Source organism: Brachypodium distachyon, chromosome 5, assembly GCF_000005505.3.
Source record: "Brachypodium distachyon strain Bd21 chromosome 5, Brachypodium_distachyon_v3.0, whole genome shotgun sequence".
Taxonomy (NCBI): Eukaryota; Viridiplantae; Streptophyta; class Magnoliopsida; order Poales; family Poaceae; genus Brachypodium; species Brachypodium distachyon.
The window spans coordinates 22,928,789-22,950,776 of record NC_016135.3 but is presented as its reverse complement, the minus strand read 5'-3'; the positions used below and the strand labels follow the sequence as shown (position 1 = coordinate 22,950,776).

At 46.4% G+C, this 21,988-nt stretch overlaps 4 protein-coding genes across 5 annotated transcripts; 1 reads left to right on the top strand and 3 right to left on the bottom strand.

The window, feature by feature from the left end:
• The first annotated feature begins 4,528 nt into the window (after nucleotides 1-4,528).
• On the top strand, nucleotides 4,529-8,452 carry LOC100838752 (AT-hook motif nuclear-localized protein 10). Of its 2 annotated transcripts, XM_003580415.4 has the most exons (6): nucleotides 4,529-4,619; nucleotides 4,757-5,329; nucleotides 5,983-6,035; nucleotides 6,810-6,941; nucleotides 7,519-7,680; nucleotides 7,767-8,452. In XM_003580415.4, the coding sequence occupies exons 2-6, from the start codon at nucleotides 4,852-4,854 to the stop codon at nucleotides 8,061-8,063; spliced, it is 1,122 nt and encodes a 373-aa protein (XP_003580463.1). In that variant the 5' UTR covers nucleotides 4,529-4,619; nucleotides 4,757-4,851; the 3' UTR covers nucleotides 8,064-8,452. The 2 variants fall into 2 exon arrangements, with proteins under 2 accessions (XP_003580463.1, XP_014758897.1); XM_014903411.2 differs by lacking the exon at nucleotides 4,529-4,619 and having other exon boundaries at nucleotides 4,626-5,329.
• A 96-nt stretch (nucleotides 8,453-8,548) lies between these two features.
• LOC100829678 lies at nucleotides 8,549-9,490 on the bottom strand. Its single transcript, XM_003581536.4, has 2 exons — nucleotides 8,874-9,490; nucleotides 8,549-8,776 (listed from the first exon to the last, which is right to left on the bottom strand). The coding sequence occupies exons 1-2, from the start codon at nucleotides 9,451-9,453 to the stop codon at nucleotides 8,727-8,729; spliced, it is 630 nt and encodes a 209-aa protein (XP_003581584.2). The 5' UTR covers nucleotides 9,454-9,490; the 3' UTR covers nucleotides 8,549-8,726.
• Nucleotides 9,491-10,545: 1,055 nt separating this feature from the next.
• Nucleotides 10,546-11,482, bottom strand: LOC100829368 (late embryogenesis abundant protein 18). Its single transcript, XM_003581535.3, has one exon. The coding sequence runs from the start codon at nucleotides 11,154-11,156 to the stop codon at nucleotides 10,827-10,829; it is 330 nt and encodes a 109-aa protein (XP_003581583.1). The 5' UTR covers nucleotides 11,157-11,482; the 3' UTR covers nucleotides 10,546-10,826.
• Nucleotides 11,483-14,311: 2,829 nt separating this feature from the next.
• LOC100823024 lies at nucleotides 14,312-15,113 on the bottom strand. The gene has a single exon (XM_003580446.3). The coding sequence runs from the start codon at nucleotides 15,106-15,108 to the stop codon at nucleotides 14,509-14,511; it is 600 nt and encodes a 199-aa protein (XP_003580494.2). The 5' UTR covers nucleotides 15,109-15,113; the 3' UTR covers nucleotides 14,312-14,508.
• Nucleotides 15,114-21,988: the final 6,875 nt, after the last annotated feature.

The window sequence follows — 21,988 nt, the reverse complement described above, 5'->3', positions numbered from 1 at the left end:
AGGTGTGTGCAGCAGACTGCTGATGCAGGTTCAGAGGGGGTTGTTTGTTGGGAAATTGTTGGAGGTGGTTCGCTTGTTGATGGGTGAGAAAAAACCGGCTCCAGAGCCAGAGGTTCGATCCACTTCGCGGAGGTGTTCGTTTGGGAAGGCTCGGGTGACGACATGCCGGGGAGTTTTGTCAATCCAAACCCATGGTTCGCTCGAGAATGTTTCCTGAAGTGGTTGGGTTGTTGACTTGTTATGCTAGCTTGACCATTGGGTGGGTCAACTTATAGAGAAGGAGATGGATGTGTGTGCAGCCTGCGTGCCAATTCATCTTCACAGGCGAAAAAAATTGACTGTTTCTAAGTCAACTCTACGGTCAGCACTATGTTCAGTTTTCATCAGAAAGCAAAGCAAGTTTCATGCATCATCCGATCCGACGCGGGTAGAAAACGCGAAGCGGAAAAGCAGAGGAAACTGATCGCGTACGAAAGCTTCGCGCAGCCCAGCTACAAAAAAAAAAGCTTCGCGCAGCCCAATAAGTTTTTGTCACGAAGGCCGCGTAAGATGGGCCTGAGCCCAGGTCTTCTTTTAGAACCCCCCACGCTCTACGGCCTACGGATGCGCCCGCCGGTGTCTCAGCGGCCCAATCGGCAAGAAACAACGCGCCCACACGGCCAGCAACCGCATCGTGTCATGCGTTTGTCAAAGAAAGGAAAGACGCGTCGCGTGCGCCGTGCGTCGCGCGCTCGTGAACCCCCAAAGGCCATAGCACGGATCACATGGCCACGGAGGTACAATCCCAGAATCCCTTGGCCCCCGTTCCCCGCCTTGTCCACTCCCTCGAAATCAAAATCCGCTGACGGATTTGGATTCCGATCCGGTATGTTGCCGCCCGCGTACGGCCGGCCGGCGTAAAATGCCGATTCGCCGGATCCCTGTCCGGACGCTGGAGCCGTTGGGCCACGCCCCTGGCGTGTGTTTTGTAGGCGTTTGCGTCCCACGTCAACTTCAAGCCGGAAGTACTCTCGTGCCCGGGCGACGTGATAGGACTGGGCCCTGCCTGGCCTGTGGCCAACGCGCACGGTGGCTCGCAGGTGTCCGATGTGACTTCTGATGTTGCTGTCTCAGATGTACCGCCAACATAAAATACCTGAAATGCCCAGCGGCTTCAGTTCATGTGAATTACAGAAATACCAATAGTCCAAGATTGATCAGGGTACGTTTTGTCCGAGCTTAAAGTTGTCTCGTCAAAAATTTGGTTACCAAATAATAAATTGTTATTATGGTTTTACTAGCCCATGAGTGGTCCGACTTTGACAAAAAAATTGATCGACCGCAGTTTGCTATGGAGCATTGGCTTGCCAAGTAGCTAGTCACCATCCAAACAAACACCAATTTTTTTCCTCACATTAATTTATCTCTTCTAATTGTGCATCCCATGTTTTTTCTTCACCGCCTTCTCCCCCCTCTTTTCCGCCGGTCTCGTCGGTCAAAGAAAAGGGGAGGAGGGGCTTTGCCTTGCTCCACCATCCCTCTGTAAAGCGTATATATGTAGCTATGCAACCATCATATATATGAAGCGCAAATTAAGGAACAAAACCAAATGACATTATGACAATAGCACAACGGAAAATACAGAGAAGTTACACATAGCTCCAAAACCTTCCATAAGCTGGACCTCACCATCAGAAGAAGCAAAAAACCATGGTGGAGCCGGCTTGGTGCTACGTGTACTTAGCACAACCCATCAATGATGCTCGGCCAGAAGATCAACTATTAAATTTCTATTAGTTATCATACCCACAAATGAGAAAACCCATAAACCACGCACCATGCAGCCATCTTGCCCCTTTCTTGGTTCATACTTTAGCTCTGTCTGCATGGGCTGTGGCCCAAAAGAACTACACCTTGAACTAGATCTAGAACATCAGATCATGTGACAAAATCCGCATTAGCTCCCATGCCGACACACAAAGAAATGCCAACTGGAAAGAAGTGTCCATCCCTTCAACTAGGACACCAAACTTGAGCTAAAAACTACTCCCTCTGTTCTCTTTTACTAGGCATCTTATTTCTACATCCGAGTCCATCTATACCGGGCGTTTTGTTGTTTTGCATCTCGCACGCCTACGTATATATTCTTGTTCCGCATTAAGTGTTGGTATGCTGTGATGATCAATAAAATCAAAGAAGTGCGTGAACCGAATGCAAATGGGACTACAACCTTAGGGCAGTTCCGTCCAAAACGTGAGTGTTCGAGACTGTCTTAGTATGGGATAAAAAACGTCACAATGCGTGATGCATGAATGGCAAGGTAATTTGATGGCACCGCCGGTGATAGAGTTGTGCAGTACGTAGAAGCCTCTTTTGTAGATGGAAAGAGTTTAAGGGAAAACACGACGATTCACACTCTAATGTATTTAGTTGTATCATATTTACCACAGCCCATAGGTAAAGCAATTATTGTTCCGCATTAAAAGCTACCGTGCAGCATCGATAAATAAAAATCAAACTAGTGCGTGAATGGAATGCAAATGGGACCACAAGCTCAGGGCAGATCCGTGCAAAGCGTGAGTTCTCGAGACTACCTTGGTATGGGAGAAAAAAAACATCACAATGCGCAATGCATGGACGGTGAGGCAAACTGTTGGCACCGTTAATGATAGAGCCGTGCAATCGAAGCCTCTTTTTGGATAGAAAGAGTTTAAGGGAAAAAATGATTATTCACATCTCAATGTTTTTAGGGTATCGTATTTACCCTAGCCCATAGGTTAAGCAAACCTTGTTCTGCACTAAATGCTAGTGTGCGGTGCTGATCATTGAAAATCAAAGATGTACATGAACCGAATGCAAATGAGACCACAAGCTCTGGCAGCTCCGTCCAAAGAGTGAGTGCTCGAGACTGCCTTCAAAGTAGTGCGTGAATCGAATGCAAATGGGACCACACAAGCTCTGGCAGTTCCATCGAAAACGAGTTCCGTCCAAAGCGTGAGTGCTCTAGACTACCTTCAAAGCAGTGCGTGAATCGAATGCAATTGGGACCACAAGCTTTGGCAGTTCCGTAAAAAACGAGTTCTGTCCAAAACGTGAGTAGACTGCCTTCAAAGCAGTGCGTGAACCGAATGCAAATGGGACCGCAAGCTCTGGCAGTTCCATCCAAAACATGAGTAGACTGCCTTCAAAGCGGTGCTTGAACCGAATGCAAATTGGACCGCAAGCTCTGGCAGTTCCGTCCAAAACATGGGTAGACTGCCTTCAAAGCAGTGCGTGAACCGAATGCAAAGGGGACCGCAAGCTCAGGCAATTCCGTCTAAAACGTGAGTAAACTGGCTTCAAAGCAGTGCGTGGACCAAATGCAAATGAGACCGCAAGCTCTGACTGTTCCGTCCAAAATGTGAACAGACTGGCTTCAAAGCAATGCGTGAACCGAATGCAAATGGGACCGCAAGCTCTCGCAGTTCCATCCAAAACGTGAGTAGACTGGCTTCAAAGCAGTGCGTGAATTGAACGCAAATGGGACCGCAAGCTCAGGCAGTTCCGTCCAAACCGTGAGTACACTGGCTTCAAAGAAGTGCGTGAACCTAATGCAAAAGGGACTGCAAGCTCAGGCAGTTCCGTCCAAAACTTGAGTACACAGCCTTCAAAGCAGTGCGTGAACCGAATGCAAATGGGACCACAAGTTTTGGCAGTTCCATTCAAAACATGAGTTCTCGAGTCTGCCAATTCGGTTCAAAACATGAGTTCTCGAGACTGCCTTCAAAGCAGTGCGTGAATCGAATGCAAATGGGACCACAAGTTTTGCCAGTTCGGTTCAAAACAAGAGTTCTCGAGTCTGCCAATTCGGTTCAAAACATGAGTTCTCGAGACTGCCTTCAAAGCAGTGCGTGAACCGAATGCAAATGGGACCACAAGTTTTGCCAGTTCGGTTCAAAACAAGAGTTCTCGAGACTGACTTCAAAGCAGTGCGTGAACCGAATGCAAATGGGACCACAAGTTTTGGCAATTCCCGCCAAAACGTGATTGTTCGAGACTGTCTCGATATGGGAGAAAGGAAATGTCAGAATCCGAAAGGCATGAACGGCGAGGTAAACTGGAGGCACAGTCGGTGATAGAGCCGTGCAGTAAGTTCTGTTTTTTAGATGGAAAGAGTTTAAGAAAATACCCATTGTTCACGCCCTAATATTTTTAGTGTATCATATCTATGGTAGTCGACATGACAAGCAATTCATGTTCTACACTAAATGCTGGTGTGCAGCGCTGATCAATAAAAATCAAAACAGTGCATGAACCGGTTGCAAATGTTAATACGGGATGCTCAACGTCACAATCCGCAGTGGAGCCAGGTCGAGATAAACTGGAGGCACGTGTTGTTGATAGAGCCTCGTAGTTTTTTCTTTAATGGAAGATTAAAAAAACGCGGTTATTTGCACCCTATGTTGTTTTTAAGGTAAGTATTATATTTACCGTAGCCCTTAAGCAAATTACCTGGTAGGGAGCAGTATAAAAGGAAACGGGGGGGGGGGGTATTTCTGTCCAGCCGAAACAGCACGCGAGGAGCGAGGGGGCTCTGATTCATTGCTCGATATTTCGCGATTTCTCCTGGCCTACAGATCTGATCCGACCCTTCAGGCAAGGTAACTCCTCCCACCTCCCCCATCTTCCTATTTACTCTCCGATAAAAAAGAATTCTTCCCCAGCGCAAATTCGCCTCCGCTTTCTCCATTTCCTCTGTATTTTATTCGATTTCTTCTGGAATAATTTTTGAGTGCAGAGAGCTCTCACGTACAACCGCGCGCGTCGGGCTGTTCGGCGCAGGGCAGGGGAGGAGCGCGTCGGATTCGGGGGCTAGGGTTTCGCCCTCGCGAGATGGACGGCCGGGAACAGCAGCAGCAGCAGGCACGCGTGAGCTCGCCGCCGGCGGCTGGCGGCGTCATGATGCCGCAGCACGCCTACGGTGCCGCGCCGGCGATGCCACCGGGTTCCGCTAATGTTATGCACGGGATGCCGCTGGGCTTCAACCCCATGTCTTCGCCAGGAGCCTCGTCGTCCATGAAGCCAGCGGAGATGCCGGGGGCCATGTACCGGCCTGATTCTGCCCCGCCGGGCATGCAGCAGACCAGTGGCGCCGGTGCCATCGTGGTCAGCGGCAGCGGCGGTGGGGAGCTCGTGAAAAAAAAGAGGGGGAGGCCGAGGAAGTATGGGCCGGACGGAAGCATCGGTTACGTGCCGAAACCTGTCGCCGGAGCGACCTCTGAAGCCGGTGCTGGTTCGAACTCGAACCCTGACGGGAAGCGCAGAGGGCGCCCGCCTGGTTCCGGGAAAAAGAAACAATTGGCCGCTTTAGGTAATTTTGGCTGCCTCTGCGTTGCTTTCTGTCTGAATTCTCAAATATTAGTGTTTACTTTACTGAGCAGCAGTTTGCTGAATAAAGGCATGCCTTTGTTTTTTTATATGTTTAAAGGGTATGTGTGGACTAATTTTGTAACGATCTCTTAACATTATAAGGAATTGTTAAGGAATTAAATAGGACGGAATAGTGCAGTCATTTAAATAATGTGGAAAGTACAGATATGCTTTATCTCAGTTGTCCACATGGCAGCTTATAAATATTAGAAGTGTGATTCGAACATGAGCCTAGTCTTTGAATATTAGGCATCTCGTCTGTTGCTTTATTTTTATTTCAAATGATATTTCAATGAATGTACATACTGTATTATTTTTCTCATATTTGTATCATGCCTCAAGATAAGTTGAAGTTTGCATTTTGCAGCATAACAGGGTCATAAATATTTGATATATCAATTAATTATTTTTTCCTTTTCCATACACGACACAACCATGTTGATCACAAAGTCATTCATCACTTATTCTAAGACTGTTTCGTGTTTATCTATCTAAACTAGAATTAAGTATATGGATTTAACTAGATCACCTTTGGAGCAATTTTATTGTGGCGACTGAAATGCTCACTGTGGTCTTTCATGTGATTATTTTCAGGTTCTTCAGGGACATCATTTACTCCTCACATAATAACCGTGAAGCCTAATGAGGTACTTGGAAAATGCTCCCTCCTCTGTGGTGCCTGTTTGCTTGTCCATAATATATGTGCTTCTGTGGTCTGGTTGTTCCTAAGCTGCACTTGAAAAATATTTTTGTAGTCAGGACTGAGTAAACTTCCTTACTGGTCTTGGTTGAGAACAAAACTAGATATTCTGGAACATACCGCATAATGTTGAAATTCTTGGATTGCAAATCGTCAGGTGATGGATGCCTGACGGGGTTCTATGTGATGACAATCACTTCCATGGGAGAACCAAGAACAGAGTTGTATATCATGTGCCTCCTAGAACAAACAGCGAACTAAATGTAGCACTGAGTGGTCCTTTCAGCATCTTTTGGGCTTTTATCCTCTTGACTCTTTTCCCCTTGCTACCAAGTCTAACTGTTCTTGGTCTTCCCATGTTCTCCATGCCATCAATGCATATTTATTATACTGTAGGCTGTATCCACCTTACTGCTGATCCGTAGGATGGATGACGAATGTTTAAATGATATTCTTATGAAATTAGGAGACTGTTCATTCATATGAATAAATAATTGTGGATTATCTTAGTCTTATGATGTTAACTTCCAATCTCTTGCATCCCTCGTATATTTTTACAGTTGCAGACTTGCAATACCAAAACTATTACCTCCCTCGATAATTATTTCTTCAGCCTATTCTTTGCTTATCCCTGGAGTACTTACTATCTTTTTTTTAGAATTCCTGGAGTACTTACTATCTAACAATGGGCACTTATGCATCAATTTCATCTTATTTGCAGGATGTTGCTTCAAAGATAATGTCTTTTTCTCAACAAGGTCCACGTACTACATGTATACTCTCAGCAAACGGTGCGCTGTGCACAGCAACACTCCGTCAACCAGCAACCTCTGGTGGCATCGTGACATATGAGGTACATTTCAGACCTAACTGGGGCAAAGATTTTTGCTTCTCATTATTTCTTTGAAATATTAATGCACAGATAAAATATGTAGGAACAAATAAAAACAAATATTAATGCTGTTTGCTTATTATGTCGTTGTAACAAATATACTAAAAAAAACTATTACCAGTGATTTACTCAGTGTTCATATTTCCATTTCATTCTACTTCGGTTATTTTCTTCGTGCTGCTTCCTTGTTTTACCAGTAACCTTCCCTGATTGCTGCTTCCTTCTTAGTGGGCCCAGTATGGAGTCTGTTCACCTTGCAGTCTGTTCTTGACAACATAATCTCTGACAGTAGAGCAGAAATGGATTATGTGGTTTGAAGTTTACATCGCAGCTTGGCATGTTACATCAAAATAGTGAAAAATATAAAAAATTAATCTGATCTTCTCTCCGATCCAGTGCAAATGACTAACTGTAATGTTAAAGGTCCCAAGTTTTGGAGTCAGTTTTCATGATATTTATTAGATTGACCATGACAGTTTTCTATCATATGAAGCCGATATGCAAAATATATGATTTCCTGTTCTGTTATGTATCACAGGGCCACTTTGATATTCTCTCCCTGTCGGGCTCATTTCTTCTTGCGGAGGATGGTGACACTCGTAGTAGGACAGGTGGTTTGAGTGTGGCACTCTCTGGAAGTGATGGACGTATTGTAGGAGGTTGTGTTGCTGGAATGCTAATGGCTGCGACGCCTGTCCAGGTTCTTCATTCATCTGTTCTTTGTACTTTATTTTCAACTGGCATCTCACAAGAGGCCCTTGGTGACATAGCCATCTTGTGTTTCAGGTTGTGGTGGGCAGTTTCATTGCTGAAGGTAAAAAGCCCAAGGAAGAACAACAGAAACGCGAGCCAAGTTCTGCGCCAATGCACACTGCTGGCTTTGGTGCACCCTCAGCTGCCAGTCCTCCATCCGATGGAACATCAAGCGATCACTCTGATGACCCGGGGAGCCCCATGGGACCTAATGGCAGCACGTTCAACAACGCAGGCCATCCCATGCAAGCTTCATATGCTCCAGCGGGCTGGTCGCTTCCTGGGAATCAAGGCCGCTATGATCCAGACCTGAAGATAATGACAGACTGATGGCTCCCAATTCGCAGCATTCTTTTTAGTACTTGACATAATTGAGTGTTATAGGGTTCAGGAGTTCCTGCACCGGCGCCAGCGTCATTGTCGGCCAATAATCCGGTGTCCTAGCAGTAATCGGAGAGCCCGAGTTTAGAGCTCAGGAGCAATAAGTAACCTCAGGGCGCCTCAGGCCTTGCCCTGTTATTGTACTAGTCAGAAGCTTTTACTGTTTGTATCTCCTATCCGCTTTCCTAGTCAGTAAGTAGCATAAGCAGTCTGTCTTCTGGAGTTATGTCATAGTATGGTTTTTATTATTCATGGATTTGTATTTCTCTCTGCCCTCTAGTATCAGCATGTAAGAGTTTGGAATGCCATATTGCATATTGCCGTGTTTACATAATTCAGATCGCTGCTTCCTAGACTAGCTTAGATAAACTCTGAATGGTCTGGAACAAGCTTACGACATTGCCAAAGAGAGATACTTGGGCAATAACAGGGGCAACGCAAAAATTCAATATCGTTATTCAGAGAAACCCGTTGGACGGAATTTGCAGTTGTTTCAGAGAAACGACGGAAGGCTACTTCAGATTTCAGAGTGCTTCTCCAGCAGTTATTCTTCCACGACCTATCAAATCTCCCATTCATTCACCTTCCTCCCGGACAACGGAACGAAACACCTCAGGGCCGTGGGAATGGAGGCGGCGGTGGCGGCACCACAATAGGATAGCCTGCAAAAAAAGAGAAGTGAGTCCACGCAAAGTAAAACAACGGGGAAAATGGATCTGAAATCCCCGTTGGATCGATGAGCTCGCAATGCATACTCACTCCCGCATTTGGTCCCGAAGGGCAGGTTGACGCCGGAGTCGCGCGCGCAGCGGACGAGCTTCTCGGCGCTGATCACCCGCTCGTCGGCGGCCGTGAGGACGCGGCAGATGCAGGGCATGTCCACCTTCCTCACCTCGCGGCGGCACGTCACGTTCGGGAGCGCGTAGGGGCCTTCCTTCTTGATGCTCTCGTAGCAGATCTCCATGATCCAGTCCCTGTCGTCGTAGCAGTCCTGCTCCCCGGAAACCGCGAACGCGGCGAGGGTCCAGGCGAGCACCAGCACCAGGAACCGGAGGACGGCTACGCAGGCCATCTTCTTAATTTGTGCTTTAACTGTAAGTTTGTGCGACGATGCTGGCCGGGTTTGTGTAGCAGTGGAGAGTCGTCGTATAATAACATCAAACAAATATGCTGGGTCAGGTTGTATAGTACCCGGCCGTAGCCCGCTCGGGAAGATCGCCCCGGCCCCGTCTGGGCTGGCGTCGTGCCACATCCGCGTCCCCTTCCTATCGTCTTCTTCCCCGGTCTTTCTTCGCGTCCTTCCTCCCCGTCTGCGTAGGTTTCTCCTCCTCATCCACATCTCGATAGATTACTTCCTCCTCTTCTTCCTTCACCACCCGAACTAGATTCTTTTTTAGCGTGCCGGGAATCGACAGCACAAAGACAATAAGTACGACATGAGAAGAAAAACACAAAATAAATGCACAGCCCAGGCATATGACACAAAATGCAATTAACATGACAAGCGGACAATCCCGTGCGAACACGTATTAAGATAATTGATTAAGATATTACAAGATACCCACTAAATGATGAAGCTTAAACAATGATTCACCACCAATTCATCGTATATACTCCCTCCGTTCTGAAATAAGTGACGTGAATTTATACAAGAATGTGAATTTTATAAAAATCCACATAAATCAACGTCATTTATTTTTGGATGAATAATCTATATAAATTCACGTCACTTGTTTCCGGATGATTTGTATAAAAATCTGTTTCCGAATGATTTTTAGGATGATTTGTATAAAAATCTGTTTCCGGATGATTTTGTATAAAAATCTATGTGAGTTGTTACTTGTTTCTTACTTGTTTCCGGACGGAACGGACAAAATCTATACAAATATTTTCCGGACGGAGCGGACGGAGTACTATATATCTGTACCGGTCAGCAATTCCATATCCACTCACATCTTAATGTTTTCTATTATTCCTCAAAAAAAAATGTTTTCTATCTGATAACATGTGTGCTGAAGGTGACGGATCGCCACCGTCGATTGAGGTCTTTATACGGGTAAAATGCAAAAATATAGAAAAAACTTGTCACATGTACATATATATAGCATTTTTTTTAGAGGATGTAGATATATTGGCTGGTGAATGCTTTCGTATTGGGCTGGCTGGTGTGCATGTGCTTTCGTATTGGGCTGGCTGGTGTATGCTTTCGTATTGGGCCCATTTGCTCTTAGGCTTAGAAGAGACCAGACTATACTTGCATGTCTCTATTCAGGCCCAGGCCCTTAATATGGTCTCTGCATATACCGATATTTGGGCATTCGGCTAAAAAAAAGGCTAATTGCTCAGGCGGTTGTCTCAAAAAGCACACTGAGGGCCTTGATCTCCGCAGGACCAGAGCCTGCTTCGTTTCACGAAGGACCAAACATCCCCGAGAGGCAAATATGGAACGAACTTCATAGATGGGAGACGACACCCAGCTTCATTTTACAACTGATATAAGTGGTACGAGTACTATTCCTCCGGCGCATGCATCTGCACACAGCATACACCCACGCACCGCTACTAACTCCAAACGACGGCTAGGATCACTCTTGCTACAAACAACAAAGACACTCGACGTCCACGATCATTTTCGCTACAAACAAAAACAAACACTAGCGCTGCTTGCCTGCTTTCCTAGCCAGACCCGGCCCATAGCCATAGGATCATCATCTAGATGTACGCGGGATGTTTCTCCGTCGCCGGGTAGGCGGAATCGGCGGCGGGGGCGCCGTGGTGGCCGTGCGGCCCCGACAAGGGCACGCGCGTCGTGCCGTGGCGTCCGGCAGCGGCGGCGTCGGCGCGGTGCTCGGCCTTCTCCTGGTGCTTGTCGGCGCTGGCCTGGGCCTTGCGGGCGCGCTCTTCCTCCTTGGCCATCTCCTTCTCGCCGTGCGTGGCCGCCGTGGCTTCCCCCGCCTCGCCCTGCGCGCTGGCCGTTGCTTCCTTCGCCTTCTCCTTGGCCGAGCTCACCATGTCCTTCACCTTCACCTTCGCCGTCTGCATCTTCTCCTCGTCGTTGGCTACTCTTCGAATGCTTCTTGCGGACGTGCTACGTGTTCGAGTATATGTCGTGTTCTTGTGTGGATCCTTGAATTTGGGTGTTCGCGGTGGATTTATAGGCGCGGATGATGGGTTGGGCTTGAGCGGCGCGGCGGCGGTGGCGTTTTGGGGAGGCAGGTGGCAGGCATGCGGGTTGTTCGCGAGCGGCGGGAGCTGCACGTCACGGCGTGAGTTGGCGTTTGGGCAGGGGTTTAGGGCGCGTAGGCTGCGTGGCGCACTGCTGTGCTGCCGTGTGCCCCTGCGTGCACCTGCGAACCCCGTGAAGGATGGCAAGCAATCTACTCCTATCTCGTGTCTGCTTAATTTCGCAAGCTTTTATGCAACCTGACTTCTGGAGCTGTGTTATGGAGGGAGAAGCGGAGGAAGTGTCTGGATTGAAAATTAACTATTCAAAAAGTCAATTAATCCCCATTGGATTTAACCTCCTCCAGCTTTCCCCTCTCTTAAGTATTTTTGGGTGCACCGAAGGTGCTTTCCCCGTTAAATACTTAGGTATTTCCCTTCATTATGATAAGCTCAACAAAGAAAATATACAACCATTAGTGGATAAAATTTTAAAGAGAATAGCAGGATGGAGAGGCAAATTGCTCTCATATGCTGGGAGACTGACTCTTATCAAAGCTTGCATAGCAAGCATACCTATCTACCTCCTCTCCTTCTTTGAAAATTCCTCAAATGGACCCTACACCACATTAACACTTAAATGGCTCATTGCCCGTGGAATGATTTTGAAAGACACAGGAAGTTGCATCTAGCTAACTGGCCCCTAATCTGTATGAAAAAAAAATTTGGTGGGCTTGGTGTCCCTAATCTGGAAGACATTAACCTTTGCCTCCTTGCTTCTTGTATCAAAAGATACATATCTGCTGGTGACAAGAGCTGGAAAACCATAGTAGACAATAAATATCATACCTGCTCCCCCAACATTTTTTCCAGCAACACTGTAGGTGTGTCCAGATTCTGGGCTGGAGTTATGTGGGCAGTCAAAACAGTCAAATTTGGTTATAGGTGGGTGTTGGGGGATGGAACCAAAGTAAAATTTAGGGAAAATACTTGGTTTGGTACCTCCCCCCTTGCAGTCCAGTTCTGGCCCCTGTATGTTATATGCAATGAACAAAATGCAACTGTTGTTGAAGTGTGGGATTGCGAAACACTGATGTTAACCTTTAGATCTTTTGATAATGCCATGATGGAACCTTGGTATGAACCGGAGCAGATTGCCTCTAGTATCTCTTTAAGTATTGAAATGGACTCTCTAATATGGCAATATACTGTTTCAGGCTAATACTCCACCAGTTTCATGTACATCATTATTAATTTTAGAGGGGTCAAACAGATTTTCATTCCTGTCATTTGGTCCATCATTGTCCCTCCTAAAATTCAGGTTTTTCTCTGGTTACTCTCTCATAATAAGATAATGACTAGAGACAACTTGAAAAAAAGGAACATGCAAAAACCAAAGGAATGTGCTTTCTGTCTTGAAAATGAATCCGTCTCCCATTTATTCTTTGACTGTGTAGTTGCTAAAGTAATCTGGGCACCTATTTCTGATTTCTTCCACAAACAGCTAGGTGCCAATTACGAATCCATTGCCAAGTTCTGGCTTTCCAGTAAAAGGCACGCTGGCCTTAATTCCATCGGTGCTACGGTTTTATGGTGCATTTGGAAAACTAGGAATAATATCATCTTTAATAATGTTGTTTGGATTAGTTGTAAACGAATCTGGTGGCTAATCTTCCAATCTCTCTAGAAATGGAAAATTATCTTCAAACAGGAAATGATGGAGGTGGTCGAGGTTTTCTACTCCCACATGCATCTGGTGCTGCAGGCACCACCTTCCTTGGCCTGGCACTGATGGCCTTCGGCTCTACTGGCGGTAGAGTCATGCCGTTGCTGTCAGGACCGGAGGCTTCCATCCTGGGCGACTACACTCGCCTCAAGATCTCTGACACAACTTCTGGCCTGAAGCTTCCTGCGCTCCTGAGTCCCAACACGCCCCTGGAGTATGGCACCTACTCGCCGCGGGCTTCTCCACTGAAGAAATCCAAAACTGCATCTCTCCAGGATGCGCCCTGCGTGACTCGCTGAGCATAAATTGCCAGTTGTACGCTTTTGTTTCTGGTGCTTTGCCCGTTCGTTTTGAGACACTCAGACTGAATGTATGGATTAAACTTTGGCCGAACCTAGGTCTCAATGAAATTTGGGGCCGGGAGTTGTTGCCCCTGATCATCTAAAAAAAAAAGTTTATTTATGATCGGTGAACCCATTGCAAAGAAGATGACCTCGTTGTTTTGATTTTCTAGCTCCGTCCCTGTCCCTGATAACATGTGTTGACCGTACGGTTTTTTACTATGCTCGAAATTGTATTGCGTTTAGTATTAGCATGAATTCTTTCTGTCTCGTTAATCTTGTTGAAATATTACGTGTATCTATAATTTCTTACAAATAGATACATTCATTTTTTCAAATTTGAGACCAAAATTATGGGCAACGAGACGGGGAAGTACGAGATTGAATTGCCGTGGTTTCGTTGCCGTCTTCGTGATCCATATGGACCATATCTCCTGGACTGGCACTCTGGATGTAAACCATATACCGAAAGGCAGGTTGACGCTGGAGGGGCACGCAGGCTGCAGGGGACAGGTGTCATGAAATCGGGAGGAGGATCCCTGACGTATGGTGCCGTGGCTGACACGTGGGGCCGGGGGGCCACCCGTCAGCCACCCGAATCTAGTACAGAGTGAAAGAAAACGAATAAAAAAAATCCTGCTTTCGCCTGGGCCTGGGCATTGTGGGCGGTCCTCCTCCTTGGCCATCTTCTCGCCGTGCGGGACCAAATCCTGTTACATTTCATGAAATTTTTTAATGGACCAAGCATCTCTTTTCATGAATTTTTTTAATGGACCAAGCATCTCTCAGAGGCAAGAGGGGGCAATCGATCTTGAGAGCCACAGAATCGTCGATCTTGAAACCCCAGGCGCTGTTCTCACGCACAAAAAAGTGAAAGCAGAGGGAAAAACAGCTAGCATCACACATGGAACTTCATACATGATCTGCACTGCACACGACATCCAGGCACATCCAGCATTCCAGCTTCATTTTACAAACTCTTTTACAACTGATAAAGATGGTAGTATACATTTTATTCCGGTACATGACCTGAACACAGCACACACGCACGCACCGCTAGTCCGCTACTTAGTAACTCGAACGACAGCGAGAATAACTGGCTACAAACAACAGAGGCACTCGAGCGACAGCAAGAGTGCCAGACGCCCAGACCCATGGTCATCATCTAGATGTACTTCTCCGCCGCCGGGTTGGCGCCGGTGGTCGGGTACGCGGGGTCGACGCCCGCGGCGGGGGCCGGGGCGCCGTTGTGGCCGTGCGGCCCTGTCAAGGGAACGCGCGTCATGCCGTGGCGCGCGGCGTCGGCCTCGGCGCGGTGCCCGGCTTTCTCCATGTGCTTGTCGGCGTTGGCCTGGGCCTTGTGTGCGCGCTCTTCTTCCTTGGCCATCTTCTTCTCCCCGTGCGTCGCCGCAGTGGCCTTCCCCGTCTTGCCCTGCGCGCTGGCCGTGCCCTCCTTCGTCTTCTCCTTGGCCGAGCTCACCATGTCCTTCACCTTCACCTTCGCCGTCTGCATCTTTCTTCTTCTCGTAACGTGCGATGCGAGTTGGAGTTTTCTGTTCCTGTGCGTGGATTTTTTGGGTGTCTTGCTGTTGTGAATATCGTTTGTCGGTCTTGCGGCCGATTTATATATAGGCGGGGATGGGATACGGGGTTGGGTTTTGAATGGTGGCGCCGGCGTTTTGGAGTGGTGCGTGGCAACAATGGCGGCGGTTCGAGAGCACCGGGAAGTTGCACGTAGCGGCGTGAGGTAGCGCGGAGCGTGCATGGGCCTGGAAGGCGCGTAACGATGCGTGGCGGCCTGGAGACCTGCCGTGTGCACCTTGTGGAAGACAACGATGCGTGGCGTCCTTGTGCCCGAATATAGTAACGGTGAGTAGCATCTTTCTTTTTATAGAACAACCCTCTGATTTTATTGATTCATAAAAGAATCCAAACAAGCTAAACGAACATAATTAACAGAGATGCACTATAAAACTAAAAGCTCCATCACGGTCTTCTAAAATCAACATCTCTAGATCCATCTTCCTCGTCTGGACGTTTTTCCATGTAACCGATAACGGAATTGCAGAACATCATGCTTGCACAAGCTGGACTAACCTTATAGGTTTTAAAAATCCGCTTGAGTCGTCCACCTCAAACAATGGGAACCTAAGATCGTTGAACGCACCATGGCCGGGGACATATCCCTTACAAGGCAAGCTGTGAAACTTCTTCTCCGTTCATGAATTGACAAGAAAAAAAAGCAAAAACACCAAAAAATCAAAACTACGAGAACCACTGACTCCATGGAATAGGACGCGACGCCTACGCCAGGACGGGGACGGAGTCAGGACATAAATTTTCTAGACGACATCATTTCCACCATCAAGATGCCACTACGAAGAACACACAAACCTAATCAGGAAACTGCAAAATTGATGCCAGACGTTGATCTGTGGTTCCCCCATCTCTCAACGCCGAAACGGCAGTTAGAGACGAGTGGAAGCGCTGGAAATTTCGGTGAGTAGCATCTTCTCTAGAACAAATGGAGCGTCTGGGTGCGATATGCCCATGGCCCAGCCCATGCAAAAACGATGGGATGTGCAATGGGCTGACCAAGCAAGGCCGTTCCGAAAAAAAAGTCCATATTTCACCCCCAAATGTATCTCCCGAGACGCATAACCCCTAAAGTCAAAAACCGTTAAATTTTACGTTTTTGCTATACACCAGGCGCCTGCTTTTTCTTTGGAAAACGGGCGATTGCAACACCGTTCGATCGTGCGTCACGATGTGTGTAATTTTTCTATGATTTATTTTTAATCTTGCGTCAGGCCGCTTCTTTGTGTCCTCTGTCTCCAAGCCTCCACTGTCTCCATTGAGGCATTGACCATTCCCACCCACAACCTCCCCCCGTGCCCACCCAAGCAGCTAGGAGAGCAGCATGATGCACCAGGGCCGCTCGCCTGCGCCGCTGCTGCATCCTTCTCCGGCGCGCAGCGGCGTCGTGCGGTGCCTGAGGGGAACGTGCCCATGAGCGTCAGCGAGGAGGGCAGGCCCGTGGAGCACCGGCGTTCGCGGCGTTGCTCCGGCACGCTCCGTATCCCCTGATCCGTCGCCAACTTCTGTGGACAACTCCTCAGTCTCCCCTACGCAGCCCTCCTGCTCTGCTCTCGCCGACTTCTGCTCAGAATTTTTGGGCTGATGATTCGATGAAAACGCAGCCTACGGCGGAGTTCCCTCACTCCCTTCCGGTAAATCCCTACCCCACTCCCTGCTGTTTATGTGGATCCATGGTTCGTTTTGCTCGTATTTTGCTGCTGATTTTTGTTTCTGATTTTTTTCGGCAGGTGTTGCTAGGTTCAGCAAGGCCAAAGGGCATCTCCACCTGTCAGCGTTGAGATCTCGCTTCGCTCGTGCCGTGAGTTGATGCCAGTGGAATGCTTGCGCTGCGCTTGTTCTTTAACTCGGTGTTTAATTTGTTTGATTTTTTGCTCCGCGAAATGATTGTTTGGGGTGGATGTGGCTATGAAAAGGAAGTAGAGGTGAAGCGCTCTTCTCTTCGATGTAGGGATCTGCTCGGGCACCATCCGGTGAGTGCTTCGTGCGGATGTTCGGTTATGCGCCCGTGCCAAATGGGTGTTTTAGCCTAGGGGGATTAGCGGGCTTTTGATCTGTTCTGTGCGTGGTTGTTTATGATGTACTGGTAGTTGTAGACTTGTAGTTGCCGTGGGTTGAATGTCGGGCTAGGTTATGTGTTTCAGATCAAAATTAGAGTTGATTGCTTACAAAATTATGATTCGGTTGCTGTCGTTTTCTGATTCTTGGTGGTCATGTGTGTAGATTATGTGATCTAGATCTGCCCCTGGTTATGTACCCATTGCATAATTTTCATGTTTTCTAGATCACAGATGAATCAAATGAAACTAATTTAATTCACTCTTTATATCAATAATTTTCTGTTGGCAGTACTGTAGTCTGTAGCTATATAGCTGAATCATAAATTTTCTTGGATCAAAATATACATGGGACATTACATATGACTAGAAACCCATGGGGAGTTTTTGATTTGTCCAGGTGCTTCCGTTCTTCAGTTCTTGATTTGTCCAGGTGCTTCCTTTCTTCAAAATATACATGGGACATTACATAGTCTGTAGATATAGATGAGACTAAATGAACTGACGTGGTGTCAGTGTATGGAATAGTTTATAAATGTCTTAGATTCAGTTTACTGTTTTTTCACCAAGCTTCAGTTTGTTTAAGTCTTGCAGATAGTGTTAAGAAACTGCAACTAACTGATGCTAGGAACCAGGTGCAATGAACCCCAATAAACTGTCATTTGGTTTGTTGCACTAGGATTTTTGTTGCCTGACTAACCTTTTGTGAAGCTAGATTTTGAATCAGCGTTGTAGGGAGTACACTATCCGATTAATGAGTCCATATCTTGTTGCTTGGTACTGTAATTGCAATCTTGCAGCTTGGAATTTTCTTTCATTCATGTGTTTTTCTTCCATCGTGACCAATCTGCACTGCACTTTAAATTTGATTGCACTAGTTTAACTTTTTGCAATTCCAAGTGTACCAACTTGCAATTGCAATGTTTAGGTTTTGTAGCTTTTTTCATCATGGCAAATTGCACTGCCATTTATATTTAATTGCCCCACTTTAAGTTTTTGCAATTCCAAGTGTACCAACTTTCTCAATTTAGTTTTAGATTCAGAATTTGCAACTTTGATTCACAATTTTCAAGTTTTGCACTTCCCTCCTAAATTAGGAGCAATACTGCAAGCTCTGCAATTCATAGTGTCTGTAATTGCAATTACAGTTTTATTTTGTAGATGCAGCAGTTGGTGTTGTATCATGCACACCAAATTTCTTTTGATTGACTTTGAACTTCAGGTGTTCTAGGGTAGCAGTAGTGCCCCAGATTTTCGGATGAACATGAATTTTGCACTTCTTTCAAATTGAATTGCATGCAGTTTATTTTTTGCCATCCAAACCGCAATTGCACTTGATATTTGTTGGAATTCCACCCCCAGTTAGCTGTTAATCTCTTCCTTTTGTTGTAATTTTGAATTCTGTCGAAAAGCAGTTTTCTGTGTGTGTTATTCTTTCGTTATTTAACTATAAGATGGATTTTGTTCCAACAGTACAAGATGTTACAGGCCTTGTTTTAATTTTTGACACCAGGGGTTGTGTCATGAACCAGGTGTTCCCGGAACATAGGTAGAATGGTAGTGTTCCAGATTTTTTTATGAACACCAAATTTACCCTTCATTTACTCAATTGCATGCAGTTTATTATTTGCAATTAAAGGTCTCTTCAAACGCAATTGCAATTGATTTTTATTGGAATCGCACGTCAGTATTCTTTTCCTCTCTGTAGTGTAAATCTGGTCTATTTTGAATTCTGCCCAGAAGCTGCTTTTTTGTTTAAATTCATCACTAGATGGAACTTTTCTTTCAATTACGCTAAGATGGATACTGCTACAACAAAGGCTTGTGACCACTACAGGTTAGGCCATGTTAGACCCGGTCCAGTCCATTTTTAGGCTCGGAAAAGAAGCCTATCAAAGAAAACAACTACAATTTTCTCGGGCCATAGGATTTCAAATCAATGGTTTTGTGTGCAGTCTGATCTCGTTGGGAGATTTGTGCTGAGGTCCGTTCTTTTTGGTGGCCCAATTTCATTTTGAACATTTTTCCAGTGAAATACGACTGAACTGTGCTACTTCCTCTTCTACTTGAAAACTTGTGTTCTCTTATCTTCTTCAGATTCTTCAATCAAATGCCCTCTCTTCATTGATGTCTGATTCTTAGCTATCTTATCTTGTTCAGATTCTTCAGTCCAATTCCCTCTCTTCACTTCTATCTGATTCTTGGCTGCAAACAAGGAATGCATATTTCCATTTGCTTCACTGATGTCTAATTCTTAGCCGCAAACAAGGAATGCATATTTTCATTTGATTTAACAGTGTATTGTAAATGCAGTAAAACATTCTTATGCACATAAATATCATGTCATGACCTTACATGCATTAGCTTCTATAATTACATTGCCTATTGCATATCATCAGCCTCTAATTTTCTGCAATTCAATGCCTTAATAGGTGCAATTTATAACTAAACATCCAGTGATTACAGCTTCATTTTGCACTACCCTTTTAACAATTAGTTGCAGTTGACCAGTTGTAATTCCAAGATTTCCTAATAGACGCAGTTGATAGTTAAATCTATTTTGTCTAGACTCCTAGCCTAAATTATGTGTTCCTTGGCTTCGCAATCATAGTATGGGTCAACTATGTTGCAATTTTAGTTTTCTTTTTTTTTCAAATTGCACTCCCTATAGCCCTTGATTGCAGCGGTTTCAAATGTGCAATTCAAAAAAAAAAAACCCTAGTTGCAGCAGCACATTGAATGGTTGAATGTGTTTGTGGCCGGCCTAGAGCAGAAAACAGACGCACAAAACACAAATCAACTAATCTTCATGTGTCTGGTTTTAGCTTAAATACCAGGTGACTGGTTTTAACTCAAAAAACAGGCGCTTGTTTAGGAAACAAAAAACAGACGCCTAGCATATAGACATACCCTAAATTTTAACGTTGCAATTTACAAAACCAGACAAATCAGCCCATTATGCGGTTTTCATGCTCATGTGACCATTTTAGGGTGGTTTAGTTGCTGATTAGGATTTTTGACCTTTCTTTTGACCTGCTGACGTGGCGTTATAGATTTTGTCTTCTCTTCCCTTACTCCTCCCTCTCTATGGCCTCGAATGGTGTTCGGCGGATGCTGTGCTCTCGGACCGGGGATAGCAGGCAGTCCCAATCTATTTTCTACTGCTGCTAAGTGTCCTTCTCGGAGACCAGAATAGTAACCAAGCTCCAGGCGGAAAAAAAAATTGGAGATCGGATCGGGACTCCGGAGGAAGAAGACGAAGGAAGGAGACAGCGGTCAGATGCGGAACACGAGCAAACTGTGCAGGGGATCCACATCTGGTGCTGCGTGGTGTGCTGATACAATACTCCTATTTGTATACGCTAATTTAAGCTTCCAGCCATGCTGCTAATTTAAGCTTCCAACTCGTACATCGCTGGCTGCTCTGCTCCGTTGCCGCACTGTTCCCAGCAGATTTGACAAGGGCGAACTCGAGCTCGGCCAGGGGCGTGCACGAAGCAGGCAGGAGGGGCGCGGGCAGGGGCGGCCGGCGAGCGAGGGCCGGCTGCGGGCAGGCTGCAGACAGTAGCTAGTCCAGACGAGGCCTTCTTCCTCGGCTCCGGCGAGGTGAGCCGTCGCCAATACCTTGTCAATCCCGACGGATCTTCTAAATTACTCCTGTCCAGAACATCAACTCGACCTCACGCATCTCCTCCCTCTCTATGTTGCAGCTAAGGAGCTCGCCGTCAAGCCCGCACCGTCAACTTCCTCTGTCCTCCGCCACCGTCGACGACCACCACCGCCGGGAGCACCACGCGGCACAGGAGCTACGCCAACTGAACCTCAAGGAGCTCCTGAGTCTTATCCGCGCCTCTCCAGTCCTCGCCGTGCCCTCCTTCGCCGCCGGCGAGCCTGCGTCGCTGCTCCCGCTGTGACCTCTCTGTCCCACTGCCGTGGCCGCTCCGCTCCTCCACCGCATCTAGGCAGAGCCCTAGCAGGCTCCTATTGACGTCCTGGACCAGCTCCTATCACCACCGACTCGCCTCTCGCCGTCCTCCCTATCACCACCGACTCGCCTCTCGCCGTCGGTGAGGACGCCGTCGCCTCCATTTTCTCTGTCCCCGTCTCTTCCTTTTCTTTTACGGTTTTGGTATTTCCTATGCGACTGAGAAATAACTTTCTCCATCGATAATAACAACCTTTTGATTCAATCACTGAGATTCGTGTAAGATTATTGTAGACCCGATGGATAAGAAAATCTTGATTGGATGGCTACGATTGTTGACTGAGAAATAACTATTGCGACTGAGAAATAGACACTCCTTTTCTTTTATCTTCATCTTTGAGTTACTGGCCATGCGACCCACCTGACCACGTCATCAGTAAAAAAAAGAAGTCAAACAGTCCTAGTCACACCCTAAACCGCTTTAAATGTGTCATATCAGCTCTAATATCTGGTATCAGAGATTTCAGGATCTAAATTAGACCGTTTTCCACTTCGGGGGATATGCGGCTACAGAGATACATTTCAGGATGAAATATGGACTTCTTTCTTTTGGGAATAGAATATGGGCCAACGAATGGTCCAAAGTATCGCTCTCAGCCCAATGACATCATCGACACAAAGTGAGTCGTGATCGAGCGCGCCGTGTCCAACCTTCGAAAATGTATGTGCAACGGTAAACAGTTTGTCCCACGGTTCGTGGGATGAATTTGTCTGAGCAATTTTTACTCTAGCTAGGTCTAGTGTATTTCTCTCTAGGACATGCACGTGTTTTTTTTTTTAAGGACTAGGACATGCACGTGTTGGTGCTGCCGTTATAACGTGTAATCCCATATCTTTCATGTTCCTGTGTTTTTGGAAACGACCCTAATTAGGGTAGGCAAGAAAATGCAATAAGACTGCTTGGTTTCCATTGCAATGTGTACATATAGATGTGATCAAGAACAATGGAATCTTACAACATATTTTGAACCAAACATACGGCTCTTATTTCTCCATCCATGCAATTA